At 37.4% G+C, this 17349-nt stretch overlaps 1 protein-coding gene across 2 annotated transcripts in view; it reads right to left on the bottom strand.

Moving 5' to 3' along the window:
* Positions 1 to 17349, bottom strand: part of LOC139119094 (structural maintenance of chromosomes protein 6-like) — a 64265-nt gene that overhangs the window by 21676 nt on the left and 25240 nt on the right. For both annotated transcript variants that reach the window (XR_011548845.1, XM_070682730.1), the window contains exons 9-16: positions 13883 to 13963; positions 12860 to 13006; positions 11825 to 11913; positions 9662 to 9826; positions 8665 to 8843; positions 7474 to 7652; positions 6546 to 6656; positions 569 to 765 (exon numbers count right to left, since the gene is read on the bottom strand). Coding sequence is in view for 1 of the 2 variants with exons in the window: in XM_070682730.1 (XP_070538831.1) it covers positions 569 to 765; positions 6546 to 6656; positions 7474 to 7652; positions 8665 to 8843; positions 9662 to 9826; positions 11825 to 11913; positions 12860 to 13006; positions 13883 to 13963 (1148 nt within the window). In the remaining variant the exon portion in view is untranslated. The remainder of the gene's footprint in view (positions 1 to 568; positions 766 to 6545; positions 6657 to 7473; positions 7653 to 8664; positions 8844 to 9661; positions 9827 to 11824; positions 11914 to 12859; positions 13007 to 13882; positions 13964 to 17349) is intronic.

Raw genomic sequence — 17349 nt, 5'->3', positions numbered from 1 at the left:
GTGTCTCCCATATTGACTCTCACACCAATACAGTTCATATTCTAAATACCTTTAATAGGAAAGCTGAATTCACACCACAGGTACAACATCTGCTTCAGTTTCTTAAATACGTCAATATCACAACTCCAGTACTAATGCACTGAATGTTGCATATTACAAAGCTGAATGAGTAAACCTAAGTGTGCTTCGTGCGTGTGAAGTGAAGTCAGACTGACGTGAAAGAAAATAGACCTCCCAATGAAACCATTCATTAGAGTGGCTGTTACAACAAAAACCAATGATATTATCAGTACACTGATATTTTATGACTGGGAGTCACATATCTTCATCGTATACCACAGACCTTTCATGTTTAAATTGTTATCTGTTTATGCAAATATATTTTTATGTAAATTATATGCAAATAAACATGACTTTTTTATGCAAGCTAGTACTCTTCCACTTGATCCGGAGTGAAATATTACAATAGTAATTTGAGCAAGGATCAATATTCACGTGATTGACATTGTATTTTGGAGATTATATATTCAGAATACTGTCAATAAACACATTATTACAGCAGTCTTACCTTATCTGTTGCTCCACATCCGCTGTGATGTATCTGGCGTTTCTTGCAAAATTTGAGTAATATCGTTGTTCAGCACCGGCATATACCTGGTCCCCTGCTATTGTGAATGCTTCTCGACAGTTTCTGGGCGGGTGTCTGCGCAGATAGCTCCGGGCTTCAGCACTATCCTCGATCAAGAGAACGCTTTCAACGCTCCTCTGTCATGTGGAAGAAGTTTATGAAGAAACACTCCGTCATTTTAACAGCCACAATAACTTATGAACTTAAGTGGGGTTACCCTTTTGACCAGACGAGACAAAAAGTATTTTGTTTTTGTTTATGTTTATAATGGCAAGTTTTATATTTACTTGATTGTTACCATGTATTATAAGAGCCAAAGCGAGAATTAAGTTAAAAGTTTCTTTTTCACCTCCATAAAGTCCTATTCAAATGCACTGGGGTTGTTTTTGTAGAAACATTTTATACCGGGACGCAAAACAGAAAAGTTAACTACCCCAGCCTGATGCTTTGTGTCTTACTTTTACTATATGCCATGAAGTGTGCATCTGACAAAATGTCCATGGTCCCATGGTGTTGACTGGGAATATGGAAAAACGTTTTGCATCATTTCCATAGACAATAAAGGATTTAAAGGGAATTCTTTTTTGTTTGCCCATACAAGACAACAATTACCCACTAGGCTTCACAGCAAGAAATCTAAAAAATACCGTCAATGACGCTGTACCTTCTCTAATGTGTGGCCAGGTCAGGTAATTGGTTGTTGGCATGGAGTTGTTGCTAAATAGTTGATGATGTAGGGGCATGAGGTGGGATATGGACCCAAAGAACCCAAAAGATGATTAAATACATCTGAATCAAAAAAATTCTAAGCTACAGTATAAACTGCCTAAAGATAGTTCAATGTGGAAAAAAAAGTTAAATAATTCAGAAATAAGAATTAACAGTCCAAAATAGTAATGACGCACTTCCCTACTGACTTGAGTGCATGTGAAATACACAACCTGGCATCTGTAAATTAAATGTATACCAAGTGATCATTTTAAGTTACTTGTAACTGTTTTTAATGGATTTTCCAAAGAGTCCTGTGGAAGTGATGAAAAACGCTTATCTGGTCTTGTGTTTGTAAAACCTCATGGCTGATAATTGTCATAGTATTGAAAAAAAATTGAAAGTGAAGAAATTACTGTTTAGGCATATTTTCCTTGAAATACATGACCGTGTAAAGAATATATGCTAAAAGTGTTTAAGAGTAAATTTCTTTTCAAAAAATAATTTAATCTGTGACCAAAGGATTTTTATTCTTTGAGTTTACAAATTCAAACATTGCAATTTGTTCAATCATCTTGTTCAGTGCAAAATTTATAAAATGACTGAAAAATAAAAAAATTGGCAGAATTACAGTCTTTGTGATGTAAAATTATGGGTTGACATCACGATAATTGTTAATCTGTTCAAAGTACTACTATACCAGTGTTCGAAATAATCGGTGGCAATGGTGGCATTTGCCACCAAAAACTGTCAATCTGCCACCAAAATTTTTTTCTGGTGGTATTTTTCTGCCACTAAATTTTGGGTCATCATGTCATCGATCCTACGGCTTGAATGAAGGAACACTGAAGGAACACGCGTTGTCGGACGGCGGAAAAAACTCATTAGCAAAAAAAACCAAACTAATTGCGACATTTTGGCATGAATGAAAACATAGCGTTAATCCAAACTTGTGATTGGCTAATCTCCATATCGATGACAGCAGCTTTTGTACACTTGACATGTTGTTGTTCTCTGTGATAGCCGCATAATGCAGTTATAGGGCACAAGATAAAAGCATGTTGTGACATTTTGAAAACAAAGCCAAACTCTGCAGCATGCGTGATTTAAATAATAATAAATACTTGCAATTCATTAGCCAGTACAGGCTCAAAAATTCCTATCGCCCGACGCCCGTTGCTAGTGAATTTTGCGGTCGGGCAATTAAAATCAATATGCTTCCCGTCCGACGGGCAAGTCCACCGGCGGTTGAATTAACTAAGCTCTGGACAATTCAAGCTTGAAAACGTATTTCATTAGGTCTGTACACGTCTACAATCATTGTAAGTCCTTCAACTCTCAGAAGTGTTTTCTGAAAACCCTTGAAAATCCGCCCGACATTGCAAAATAATCGTTCTTGCTGTTGTAAAACACAAAAAGTCGTAAAAATAGAGTTTTGCGACATGTTCTCTCCGACGACACGGAGTGAACTCACTGTTTTGTATGTGTGCCGTAAAGTGGTATGCTCTTGACAGTGGTTGCCATTCTCTTTGTGCAAGCGTATGAGTTGTATGACAGTCGATCGGCTTCACGCGATAGTGTAATTGCACCATGTGCTTTGTAAATGGATGTAAACTTATTCAAAGCCATAGATCTCGGCAATGCTTACTGTTCAACGTAAATCAACACCCAGATGAAAAAGTACAAGTTTACATCGTAGTCGAAACAGGCTCAGTCGACCAAGGAGGCCACATATTGCAGCTACGTAGTGCATGAGATGCAGACAGTTTCAAATTACGTGACCTTGGATTTTAGGGATCGGCTCTCACTTACAGAAAACAAATCTGCACTGAAGAGTAACGAAAACGAAACTTGAATCTGCTCTCTTGACGAATACATTTATCAATAAACTTTGAAAGACTGCTGTGCTCAGTGAGCAAACATGTAAACAGGTAAAAGAGTTGCAGATGTACATGTGTGTATGCATTGGCAGATAGCAGAGCAGTTGTTTGTGATCTCAGCTTGATAATAAAGAGCAGCAGCCAGCCATGCACATTGTAAATCACACAATCTTATTACTCTTATGCAAAGATTTTAATTTGGACTAGGTTGTGGAAAAATTCCAAATTCAAAGATGTTCTCTAAATGGCCAAAATCTACAGAAAAGACTTAAGTATTCTCACATTTCTTCTGGGACATTTTAGATTTGGTAATAGTCCTTCATTTTAACAAGATGTAGTTCTTGTTTGAATCTGTTTTTTCCCTCTTTGAATTCACTTCATATGGCCAAACTCTTGCTCTCTGTTACAAATTACTGGTACAGCTATTAGAAATTTAGGGCAAGTACTTTTTCCTCTCGGGCAAGTAAAAATGAAATTCACGTGTCCCACGGTTAGTAAGTTTGAAAATTTTTTTTGAGGCATGCAGTATGGGTTGACTTTTTGTGACGTGTACTCACCATATTTTCAAGAATTTATAAATTAGAATGAGTATGTGGCAATGACAAAATGTTGTATTATACCGATCACATAATGTGTTAAACTGCCACCAGATTTTTCATAATTGCCACCAGATTTCATATCCGGTGGCAAACTTTTGCCACAAGAAATAAAAAAGTATTTCTATCCCTGTATACTATAATTTAAAAAAGAAAAGTTCATGCAGAAACGGTAAAATATATTGTCAGCAATATAGTGTTAATTTTGACTTTACATCAAAATATGCCTTTGCTTGATACCAAATATATAGGGCGTAATATCAAAATCAGCCATGTTCAGCAAAATCCACACAACAGCATTGATCCTTTTCTAATTTGATTTGCTTTGCTTATGTTATCCTTGTATGACAGTCAGTACAATATTGAACTTGAACACAACACAGTGAATAAGTATGCTGTAAATGAAATGGTGTGGCTGCATCCACATGCAGCAATAGGAGTGCCTTTGTCTCTCACCCCTCATTTCCAACCTGTCCCATCCCTGAAAAAATAGTTTGGTCTTATATTTATAATATTAATAATTTCTGTATTTGTTAAAATGTGCGCATCTCAAAAACTTTTGATCTTAAACATTTTCATTGTTTTTTATAGCTGACCAGTCAGTTAACCTGTTTATTTTGAATATTTGCGCATTTTTCCTCAGTATTTGACATTTTCAGAATACCTTCTTATTCAATTTGTCATTTTCTAAAAGTTAAAATGCTCCTTTGTGTGGTGGTCAAGCTTTCCACAAGCATCAAATGTGGTACTTCATATAGGAAGGTCTGCCTCTAGAGGGCGGGCATCATGAACAGTGTTTGTTAGTTAGTTATTTCCTCCACATAAACTTCTGATTGTACTGTAAACATTGAACATGGCCGACGTCCGATTTTCCTGTCTAAAACTTTCACTCATTTTCGTTCATATGACTCTGAAACTCCAGGAAACGATTGGGAAGAAAGAGTTATCTTGAAATATTGAGGTACTTGCCGATATTTTGCAAAATTTAATGAGAAAAAATGCAAGGAAAATGCCGACAGGCTTACACAATGACCGTTTTCAGACTCAGAGACATATGATCATCTGCAGATTATGCAACAGGCCCATATCACGTGAGGCCATGAGGGGATATCCACGCAACTCAGTACCAAACACTAGCGCACACAGAGTGAGCAAACACAAAGTGAGTACCCCTAACGTCAGCTCAGTAGTCTGTAATAGATCGTAGTCAACTAAGAACCTTGGAGAAAGGCTTAACACTGTGGCTATGCCGCTAAGTCCCTTTTGATTTTTGTCACAGCTCAAAATCGTTCTCCTGCACCTCAACCTGAACCATGAACACCCCCACCAGTTTATGATATGACCCATCACAATGGCATGACGTCAATGGATCTTGACAGACGGAAGTATTGACAGACGGAAGTAGTTGACACCAGCATACTGGTTTTTCAACTCTAATACCTTCTCTGTCTATAAATAGACACGAGAAGGTAAAAATACCGCAATTATTCGGTGTCGCTCAAATTTGATCAGAATTGGTACATACCAAAGATAAACAATAAGTGTTGTTTCTATCTGTTCAGTGCAGGAAAATTCTACGTTGATGTTATGACAATGATTTCTGCACAGTACAACCAGAAAAACAACAAGAAATATTTAAACCAGAAAAACAAGAATGACAGAAGTAAATAAGGTCTGAAACTTTAGGTACTGGAGGTCAACTTTAGCAACATGCATAGCAGAGAATGTTTCAACCATGGATGTACAAAAATAGCCATCCATGGTTTGAGCAGGTCTGTTAATATGTCACAGTTCATAAACAAGGACAGGAAATGACTAATAAGCCGTTTCAGTTACTGCAACCACTCCCACACATAATAGGTACCCTGCATACAAATATATAAAGGTCAAAAACCTCTTAATCAGATGTCTGGGCTGTTTCAGTTACTGCCACCACTCCTGCTAATTTGCAGGATTTCCCTTTTTTTCTTACCTCATTTGCATATTTTTGACACTGACATGTTCATTTGAACAACGTCACATCTAAGCCCCTGCATCTACCTGTACACCAAATACTGAGATGGTAGCTTTGGCGGTATGGGAGCCTTTGCGTGTGACAGACATACATCCTCACATACATACCCACATACATACATACAGACATACAGATGCCATCGACTCACCATATAAGCTCTTTTTGGTATTAATATAAATACCAAATATGAGCTAAAAATTAAAGGGTACCAATATCTGTCTTTTACAAGTGCATTACACGGTAGAGAAACAAAAAACTTTTTTTTGTTTTAGATTTTACATCAGAGGGAGTAATTATATCATAGCTTTGTCTGTAGAAGTGAATTTGTGACGTCATCATCCTGCAAGATTATTACTGATAACATACCAAATTATCTAGTATTGTGGCCCTAGAAGTTTTGTACATCTACAAATTCACTGGCATTCCCAAAACTACACAAAATAGCAATAATGTAACCCCTCCAAGCCCATAATGGATCCAAGTAAACTTGGCACTCCATAATGTACTCAACTTTGCCTCCTACATTTAAGTCATGCAAAGTTTGCTATCGACCAATATGGGCTGGAGTGGGTACATCATTGTTTACACAAAAACATTCCTGCTTTCTGAACATAAACTGCACAAATATCCTTGTTTTGAAAGTATCTAATGTCCTGCTCATTTGACATGTTGAGCCATGCCCTATGAACCATTTGATAATGGGAGAAGAGGTGTCTCACCTGGTCAACCAAGCAGTTATATATGACAGGGTTGTCAGTTTTAACTATGTCTAGAAATGACGGATACTGGCTGCCCTGTACAGCACCATCCCTTATGTCATAGTTGCTGTCCTGTAAGAGGAAAGAAAATTTCTCAGGGTTAAACTTGTAAGACATCTTAAAGATGGATGACTTTTGTATTTTTTCTGGAATTCCGATCATCCCGATGTTCATTTTCGTATTTAATATTGTATGACTGAAGTGCAAAGGCTGGTCTAGTGGACAGACAGAATGCATCAATGTGTGGCAATGACAAAACTGCAGCATCAAACATCAGGACATGATTTGTTTATCTAATCTATCTATTTACTTTGTTTTATACCACATTATAGCTTTGTCAATACCAGTGAAATTTTTGAAATCATTTTCCCACAATATTACCAATAATGTACACATTGTAGCCAAGATGTTTTCCAAGTCTTCAAATTCACTGGCACTGCCAAAACTTTAAAATAACAGCGACAATGTACTCCCTCCTGACCAAAATCGACTGAACCAAAATTTGTACTTCATAAAGCACTCGGCTTCGCCTCATACATTATGTCATCAATAGTTTGCTTTTGTTCATTATGGACCAGGAGGGGTGCATTATTGCATATATAATGACTTGCACAGTCACGGCCATTTACAGAAAACGTTTGTTTTTTTTTAAAATATAGATACAGTAAAGAAAGACAAAGATGACATAGACAAACTTTAAAACACAATTACTCAGAAATACAAAATTTTAATTTACTTAAAATGACTGGCAAAAATATCGATGTTACTATTCTCATTAATATAAAGTAAAGGCAAATAACAAAAACAGAGACTCAAAGATAAATACGTATACTATAGAGATGAAACAAATGAGGGGCATATCACTTACAGGGGTTTTCTAGTTTCTTACCATAAATTGGCTGGTGATGACAGAAGGCCTAGGCCGATTTCGTGGCACAAAGTCGTTGAGTAATTTGTTGAGTAGGTTTTCGTCCTCATGGTTGTCACAGCAGTACGAATGGATTAAGTTCTTAAGACATGCTTCGACTCCTATGGCCCAGTTCTGGTCTGTCAGGCTGAGATGGGCACCTGTGTGGGAGTGATGGTACATGTAGGGCGGGGTGGAGTCAAAGGTCAAATCAGGTCAAAGGTTAGCAAAGTAGTCACGGTCAACTAATAGGGACTTGCTATGTAAAAATATCTCTCTCTCTCTCTCTCTCTCTCTCTCTCTCTCTCTCTCTCTAAAGCTATCTGCCATCCCATCTGTGGTAGGTAGATTTATCAGTGAATTAATGTGCCAGAGTTTGAATTCTCTTCCAGATATACTTATACATGATCTCATATTTTTTCTATTGATGTATAATTGCAAAATTCTCCATGGCACTTGCTGGAAGATGCACCTTGCTCCAAATTGGTAATTGCTACTTTCTAGTATTCCTGTTTCCTAGTACTGTACATTCAATCTTGACTTGATGTGTTGTCTTTAACAACCAGCTGGTCAGTAAATACACAATGCAATTGTCAAGTTCAAAACCAAGCTTTATCTATTCTGTAACAAAGCAATCTCATTCTACCAACACTAATTCTATCAGTATTTTTCGGCGAATTTGCCAATTTCTCGTGTTTTTTATTTCACCAAATATTTTACACAACTAGCCTTTCATTTTATCAGAACAATTCTGTCAGCTGCAATAGTCGTCTGATGACCTCACATCTAGGCATTTTTGTTGTCATTTCATATTCTTCATCCGTCACTCTGCACTATTTACCTTATGTGGTGAGTTTCAACTGAACTCATTCTACAATCCGTGTCCATTTCTCTGATTCTACGAAGTTGGAAAATTGAAACTAAAAAGACCATGTAACTGGAAACTACGGATGCCAAGTAACACAGGAGTCACAATTGTTGATTTTTGCCACCGATAGTTCAATAGTAATTCCCTACTGGCCCAATTAGACTCTTGCCCAACCATAATTAGCTATGCGGTCGTAGTCTGAAGCTACAACCTTGTCCACCTAACAATCTGGAGCTACAACCTTGCCCACCTAACTTGTCTAATTTCCTATTCCATAAACACCCTAAGTTGGTAGTTTTTCTTACCCACTGGTCCAACAGGCTTTCTTCGGAACCTTCTCTGTTGGTAGAGTTTGTCAATTTCTCTCAGCAAGGCCGGCACCCAGTTTCCAAATACGGCCACTTTGTTCTCCCTGCTGGCCTCAAGATTTTTCAGGCGTCGCTGTGTGTTGTCGATATTACCCTGCAGATCTTGTTCCCTCCGTCTGCAAAGCACGGTGAAAAAAGGCGGAACAGTGAGACCTGTTGATTCTTTCAGGGATTCAAAACAAATTCGCGTCTTAACACATTTTCAGGGTTTTGGCATTGTCAAACCTTGAAAATTCCCAAATGAACTGCCGGCCAGGGACAACTACATAATTAGAAAAAGATGGAAAACGACATTCACTGTCAATGACAGTCTCAACAACTACAATGTCATTGAGTATGACAGGAAGATATCAAATTAACATTGCTAGGATCTTGCCACAAAATCTAAATATAAAGCGACTTCACACAAACTTTGAAAGAGAGTGGAATTAACCAATATTTCATGTGTCACTATCAAGTCAAGTTGGTAAACACCAGTGAGGCACAATATGTCCCAAATGTGTTGCATTTAAAACAAAGTCTTGAACATTTGATGGCCTTGGAAACATAGATTCTGTAAACATGATTGTTTTTATACACTGTTACTGGCCACTTATATGGTGGTTCATTTGTAAGGGCACAGCATTTGACGGCAATGCTAATATCATTTTATCTGCAATAGTGAGCCATCAATATTTATTTCCTGGTTCAAAACAAGGACATAGATACCAATTTGCAAGTCACATTTGCGAAACTCCCAACTCTTCAAATAATCAATACCACTGAGGTATTATCCAACATCTCAAATTTCACAATCTATTTAGCAGAAAACCAGTATCTGCTATCTGTTAAAGTCATGTGACATGGATGACCTGTCATGTGACCTAAAGAAATCTGGCATGTGACCTTCAAGGATCTAGTGGCTATGCAATATACATGTTTTCTGTCAAATTACCTCAGTGTGTATGATTGTTCCTTGTCATGATTGATGGCCTTGGCAAACTGATCTAGTTGTTGTTCTGTAGTGGCCAGCTGAGCTGTGAGAGTTGCTTGTTGATTTTCCAGTCTCTGTATCTGGTCTTCGCGCTGTCTTCTTTCAGCTTCGAAGTCTTGCTGAGCTCTGCCATCAAGTCAAAATGTCATTCGGGAGTTACATTGTAGGGAATCAGTGCAACTTTCCAAATGCAATCATGTTCGTGATTTATTTAGGTAATAATACAAAATGAGAGTCCCTCGAAACTGCAACTGATACGCCACTGACAAAACAGTTCTGGTTCATGAACATTGTAACATATAACAAGCACGGGTGCATGGCAGCATTGGCTGATGCTAAGAAATTTCCGGTATTCCTTGAGGTAGAAAGTAACGTGGGGCAGATATTCAAACTCTAAAACTTTACAATAATTTTCTGCCTACTTCTTGTGGGGGGTTCATTTTGAAGTTCATTAAGTAAAGCTTTCACCAGCATATTTTTTGTTAAAATCAAAAATTTCATTCAACCAAAAGAATTTACGGTGGGATGGTGGCTATTTTGAATTTAAAGTACTAAGAAATATTGGGTAGTTTGTTTCTTTTGCAACATTTTGTATAATTTTGATCCTGTATCAGTGCGTATCTTGAAAAAGGAGACTTATGTGTCACTGAAATGTTGGGTTACTAAAACGGAGTCACATGGCAACATGGTTATACAAGCTTTTGTAAGTTAGCCTCTCACGGCTTCAAAATCTTAACAAGGAAGCCGCCGTGGGTTTTTTGTTTTGCACTGAAGACTGAGTTGCTGTGCAACCAGTGAGGGCGTTCATCTATAAAATTTCAAAATTTCCGAGGGGAGGCTCACGCCCCTGGGAGAATCACTGGGGATTATGCACCGAAGACGGTGGAGTGCTTTACCAACACTGCAACCATACACCTTGAAGTACCTGGGAGGTACGGCAGCCGAGATATTTAATTACTCTGTTAGAGACATCGGACTTGTCAGAATTCAAACAAACAACATATCCTTCATTTCAAAAACTTAACAATTTGACTCGCTAACACTTGATCCCCCCTCAATCACACACATGTAGCGTGCACATGCTGCGTCCAAATGTATTGAAGTTGCCACACGTATTGCCTGCTGGGTGGTAGAGTCTCCTCAAATTATTAATATTCAAAGTCATCGGTAGCAACCGCAATCCTTGTGAGGTGTGTCTGTTACCATGACTACAGCCTGACACAAGATTTACAACATTAGGAAAGGGCAATCTAATGAGACACGCATGTAGACAATTCACAAAGACAAGGGGTTGTGTACTTCCTAAATGTATAGTCTACTGGTACTATCTATTGTCCTTGTCTCTGATGACCTGCCTGACAGCAAGCAGAGACTCTTTGAAGCAGCTACGATAATATTAAAGGCTGATTAGCACTCATGTGAGATACTGTACATGTTTAACATGCTTCTCATCATTGAATGTAGACTGATTTTGACCATGACATGGTCGTTCTAAAACCATCGTGCTCTCATTCCCTGCAGATTACTTCAGTCCCCTCCACCCCCCCCCCCCAACATGATGAAAAGTATCTATCGCATATATTACCCTCCTACAATTCAGACTGATATATCACACACTGACCTCCTGAAATCAGTCCGATATTCAAATGTCAGCCCCCTGCAATTCAGACCACGCAGGCACTGTGATCTATTACTATTTCACTTGTCAATCAGTACTTTTGTTTTCATTTATCTATATTAATTGCAGTCATTTCATATGTATATTTCTTGAATTATTTGGGTTTTTTATGCATATGTAGATTTTGGGCTTATGAATATCAGATACAGCCTTTCCATATTTTGGACCATTCTTGTGTAGGATGCATCACAAGACGTGCACTTACATGACAACTTGTAGGAAACTCTTATTTCATTCAGTGTTTTTGTTTAAGGCAGTAAACAGGTAAAATGTTACCGGGGGTTTCCAAGTCACTCTACCAAGGGCTCCTCTTGGTATACCGATGCAAACAGATTAGGGAAAAGCAGAAATTTTACCGAGGGTTACAATGCTCTCGTTTGCCAAAGTTCCCAAAAACTTCACAAAAACCACTGATTTCATAACAGTATATTTAATGAGATTCTTACGTGTTCTTCATCTCTTCAATTTTTTCTTCCAGCTGTTGCTTGTCTCTCTCTGTGTTCCGGAAATGACTGTGAAGCTTCCGTAAATTAGCCTGTACGGAAACAATACGTAATATTTTAGAGTAGAAAGAAAACGTGAAATTATGGGTAATTTGATGCCATCGAGCAAAAGCTAACAGGTTCCAGAGGGCGCCTTTGCAGGCCCTCTGGAACTAATAAACAGAGGCTGATTTTATTATCTGTCAGTGCAGCTTTTCTCTGCATTATGATTTCCTGTATTTTGATTCCCAACAGCATGGTGTTACACTTTTTTTTTTTTGAAAGAATTTGGAGCCAAAGAAGTTTTATTGTAAGTTCCAACTTCATGTTGTCAGATAGCAATTAAAAGATTTTCCTGACGTCACGAGCTTCAGAGATAGCAGTTATGTGACCCTTGAGGGCATGTGAGGACATCTACAACACTGAGCATGAGCACTGACCTCTCCTAACATACCCAGAGAAGTGACATAACTGCTGGTTAAAATTTGATAACAGCCAGTACTGTTCAAAAGACACAGCCATACATTCCTATGCGGTATAAACCATTGTGCCATACATTTTGGTTTTTGTACAACACTGAAAACATAAGCTTACCTGTCATTGAAATTGGGCATATATTTTGATCTTTGTATGAATCTGAACCTGTGGCTAACTCAAATGCCCCCTGCAGTACATCCATGGTACGATAGATGAATTTTGCAGTTATTTTTACAAAACCTGACGACAACTTGTAATCAGTATCTTTTTACATCTACCCAACATATTAAGTGTTAGCTGTGGCCTGATTGAACTACGACATGACCCCTGACCTCAACTATACATATATTATGAACATATGGTATCTACATCCAGGGGCTTTACACTAACCTGGGCTGATTTGCATCTACCCAACATATTAAGTGTTAGCTGTGGCATGATTGAACTACGACATGACCCCTGACCTCAACTGTACATATATTATGAACATGTGGTATGTACATGCTTGGGCTTTACACTTACCTGGGCTGATTTGCAGGCTTTTTTACTGCTCTCCAGACCACTCCTTGCCTCTGCATGCTTTGGCTTTAATTCCTTCAGTTTCTCACCGAGTAAACTCAGTTTTTCCTGGATCTCTTTACACTGTCCCGAACATACATTTAATTTTTCCTGCAGAAAATGGTCAGTGATGGTGATATAAAAACTGGTAAATAATACAGGGGGTCTTTCTGGTGATTTCAAAGGGGTTTCTTTGGTACACCAATCCAGTCATACAAAGAGGTTTGATTTGTACGAAGTCCATCCTGATTCCCACGCCATGTACTGACCTACATATACATTACTGAAAGTTCAAACCACCAACAAAACAATGAAAATCCTACGTCAAAGTCAATGCCAGGTTCTATAGCTGATATATTCAGTAGGTGTAGGGTTTGAAAAAACAGCGAATGCAAAAATTGAAATGAGATTAAAGAGACGAATGCTGGCAGAAGTCATTGAAGTGTTAAAATATGGCAACAAAAACGGTCATCTATATCCACACAAATACAACTCACTGAAACATCGTTTGGGCAGCTCAGTGATGCGCTCCTTTTGTGAAATGTTTCTGAGTAAATTTTCAAAGATGTGTCGTTCAAAATTGTAAAACAAGGCGCTAAAGAACAACAAATCCTATGCCAGAAAATTATACAGTAAAAGCAATCTATATATCGAACACGCATGGATGGTGGCTGGTGATGCAAAATGAAGCAAAACTCATGAGGGCGCTAGCGCTGTAGCTGACATTGCTAGGTTTCTGAATGTATAATGGGGAAAATGCAACAAATGAGCACTTTGCACCCTTTGTTAAGCAGACAACAAATTTTTCTTTTTATAAAGATGGAAATGAATCTTTCACATGAAATATCGGTAAAATTTGTTTTTTGATGAGCACTTATTAATCAAAGTAATTTATAAACTGACATTTCAAAGCAACAGTTATTTGTGATAAAGCCCTTCCATTAATTATGCAATGACATCTGTGGTTGTCCCCCATGGCATCCTTACCTTGGATTCGTCCACTCTCTTGTCAAATTTTGGTCTCCTGGCTTCTTCCTGTCGTATAGCTTTTGCAATGGGCTCCAAATCCTACCAGTCAAAGCAAAATACAGGCCTTTAATAGGATACTTAGAGGCGTATTCACATACATACATGTACTATTTATATATGAGAGCAAGCAAGTTCATAAGTTTTTGAATGTCCAACTGATCAGTATCATGGCAACACCAGTGTCATGGCAACACCAGTGTCATGGCAACTCCAGTGTCATGGCAACTCCTGCGGTCTATATCGTAGTTGTGTATATATAATCATGAGCAGAACTACCAATCAATCAATGAACATTGAGCTCCTGACACTATCACCGCAGGATTAGCTATCGGGTCAGTCACAATCAGGGTGCGCTAAAGTGTGTCACTTAGGTCAAAATTTCAAGTTCATGATAACTGTCCAATTAAATAATATGTTGAAAGGTTATGGTATGGAGCATATCTTCCTAAAATTTGGTGCAGCAAACGTCATTAGTATTACCACAGTGCACATTGTTTTATATGGTCGACGCAGCGTCACGGACGCTACAGAAATGTTGTACATGAAACACAAATGTCATAATAAAATTTTAAACAATGATTTGTTAATGCTTTCTCATGTTATTACAATATAAAAGATGCATATTGGCATTAAAATAAGCTATACTTGGTATGATTTACTTAATTTTTCCATGAATAAACACAACCTCAAGTTTAGTGAGAAATACAACAATATTGATCATATTTTTTAATAGGACTTTCAACTTCTCTATGTCCTTCCGCTGGTATGCTGTACTTAAAAGCTTTATTGTCATGAATTGACCATGCTATAGCAACAATATTAATGCCATTCAGTGTAATCAAAATGAACTTCTTTCTAAAATATTTTCTGTTTAGTATGACATGTAATTTTGTCACGGATGCTACCAAAATCAAACTTGAAGGTTAGGTCAATTTGAAATATAAAAAGCAATTAACAATCTGTCTCTTTTCTCCAAAACCTTTCTCTATCAAACATTTAAATTGTGAAAATTGTGTCAAAACATTGACAATTTCTTTAAATTGAACAAGAAAGCTATAGCAACTACTGCAAAAATCAGTTGGAGTATGTGAAAAATGTCTATACCAGTAATAAACTATCAATATGTCAAGAAACACAGAAGTTAACAGTGCTTTTGTGCCTTAAAGTGTAAAACCAAGATAAAACAAGACACTAAAGGTTTGAATTTCAACAGAAGTGTTCATAGTATTCAATTATTTGAGTGCTGTCATGGACGCTACACAGCTACATGTCCTTTCCACTCTCAAGAAAATCTCCAAGTGTGTAATATTGTATATATAAGAAAATGAGAGCAACTTTACACATCGTTTTCTACCTTTGATAGTGATGCGGTATATTGAATCGATCAATGTGGTTTAATGATATGGAGAAACATGGCGAGACACCGGTGAATTGATAGTGCTTTGACTCTGGTCATGTGATCTGGGTCCCCGGGAAAGTACCGGTTATGTGTTGGAGTGATTCATCTTAACGGTGTTTCAGAACCATAGTGCGGTTCCTTCATCAGTCGCTCAAATTGTTTTGTTATCCCACATGTTAATTTGATAATAGCAATTGTTCATCAAATAGAGATGCTAGTATGGTTATGTTGTGGTCTGAACTTTGAGTGATTTGTTGGTCAGACCGTTCGTGTTTATTTTTATCCTCGTGCTTGATTTGTGCCTGAACGAGGATGTCTTTTATGTTTTTATTCCTTTTGTATGCTATGATAGGTTTTTCTGGAAAAACTTTGGCCAGTGTTTGATCGGCTTCTATTATTTTCCAATTTTTTGTTAGACATTGTTTGATTTGCCTGGTTTTGATGAATGGACTGAAGGTCGTTGTGTAAACCAGTTTTGTTCTTATGTCATTCCCCTTATCTTTATCGGTGAGGTATCGTTGACGGTTGGTGAGATTAACATCTTTCTTTATACGAGATATATCTTTTTTCAATAATCTCGTTGTTGAAGTTTGCAAGTGAAAAAGTTGACCTTTTCGATGAAGTCCATGTCTTTGTTGCATGTGCGAGCATTATCGGAGAAGTTCACCTTTAATGAAGCCTTGAAAGTGCCGCTCGGGTGACACGAATTTCTCAATAAGTATTGGAACGTGTCGGTTGGTTTTGTGTTGGTTTTGAAGTCGAGCCTTCTTTCTCGATTGTATCTCTGACCTTTAAAGACCGTTACGTCAAGGTATGAGACTTTTTCGATAGAATATTCAAATGTGAATTTGAACGTAGGGTGCAGCATGTTGCACTTCCCGACAAAGGTTTGGAGTTCACTTTCTGTTCCCGTGTAAATCATAAAGATGTCGTCTCTGAAACGTTTCCATAGGAATATTTGATCAGAGTGGAGATTTAGAATGGTTTAGAATGGTTTTTTTTCTCCGCTTCATGGAATGTGATGTCAGTGATCTGAGGAGACAAAGGCGACCCCATGCTGCAGCCACGGATTTGTTTATAGTATTCGCCACGTCCAATGTTACCAGAATAGAATTTTCCGGTATTTTATTGATTCTAGTTTGTTAATGAAGTCTTTTGTGTCCTTGACGTATGTTGATTGTCTTTCGACGATTGGTTTGATGAAATAGTCTAGATATTCAGAGATATTATTTGTTGGGCCGGAACAGCCACTTATAATAGGACGTCCTGCCTTCTAAATATGTGAAAGTGGTGGAGACGAGTTAACACAAATGTCATTTCTTACCTCCTTGATTTTTTAAAATTCAAAATGTGATAAAAAACAATAAAATGTGGTGATTATTTCACATTTAGATTGGCTTTTAATCTGAAAAACAATGTTTGCATTTATTGTAGCATCCGTGACATAATGAATTGAAATGGAATACACAATAATAAATGGATATACAGGACAGAATTCATTGTTCTTTTCACTAGAATTCTAATAACATATTCAATATAATTACTGCATTCTTAAAAAACACCAATCTAAGTGTTACAGTTGAGGCTCAACATAACTTTTTGAGTGTTTTATTACTGTTTAAAAATCAATTTGTGCAAATTTACAATTTTATGCCTTGAAGACATTTTGTAACCCAATTCCATGTATGTACACACAATACACACTAGTATTTATATGTTTCAGTGGATTAACTGCTTTAAAATGTTTTAAATAGTTATTAATTATGAGTATGTAGTAAACACCGTCACGGACGCTACACCGTCACGGATGCTACATTTCCATATTTTAGGAATATTAATAGTGAACACAAGGGACAGTAATTATACAATTTGTTTATTTAAGGTAGGCACCTATTGACACTTAGGCCTGTGACATCAGATCTTTTGTAACTCCTGTTGTCCATAAGATATGAGTGTGTCACGGACGCTACAAGAAATTCCGACCACAACGATCTCCATATTCATTTATTCACAAACAATAAAATAT

The sequence above is a fragment of the Ptychodera flava genome, chromosome 19 (assembly GCF_041260155.1).
Source record: "Ptychodera flava strain L36383 chromosome 19, AS_Pfla_20210202, whole genome shotgun sequence".
NCBI lineage: Eukaryota > Metazoa > Hemichordata > Enteropneusta > Ptychoderidae > Ptychodera > Ptychodera flava.
The sequence above is the reverse complement of the archived record's forward strand: the minus strand, read 5'-3'. Positions and strand labels throughout refer to the sequence as shown.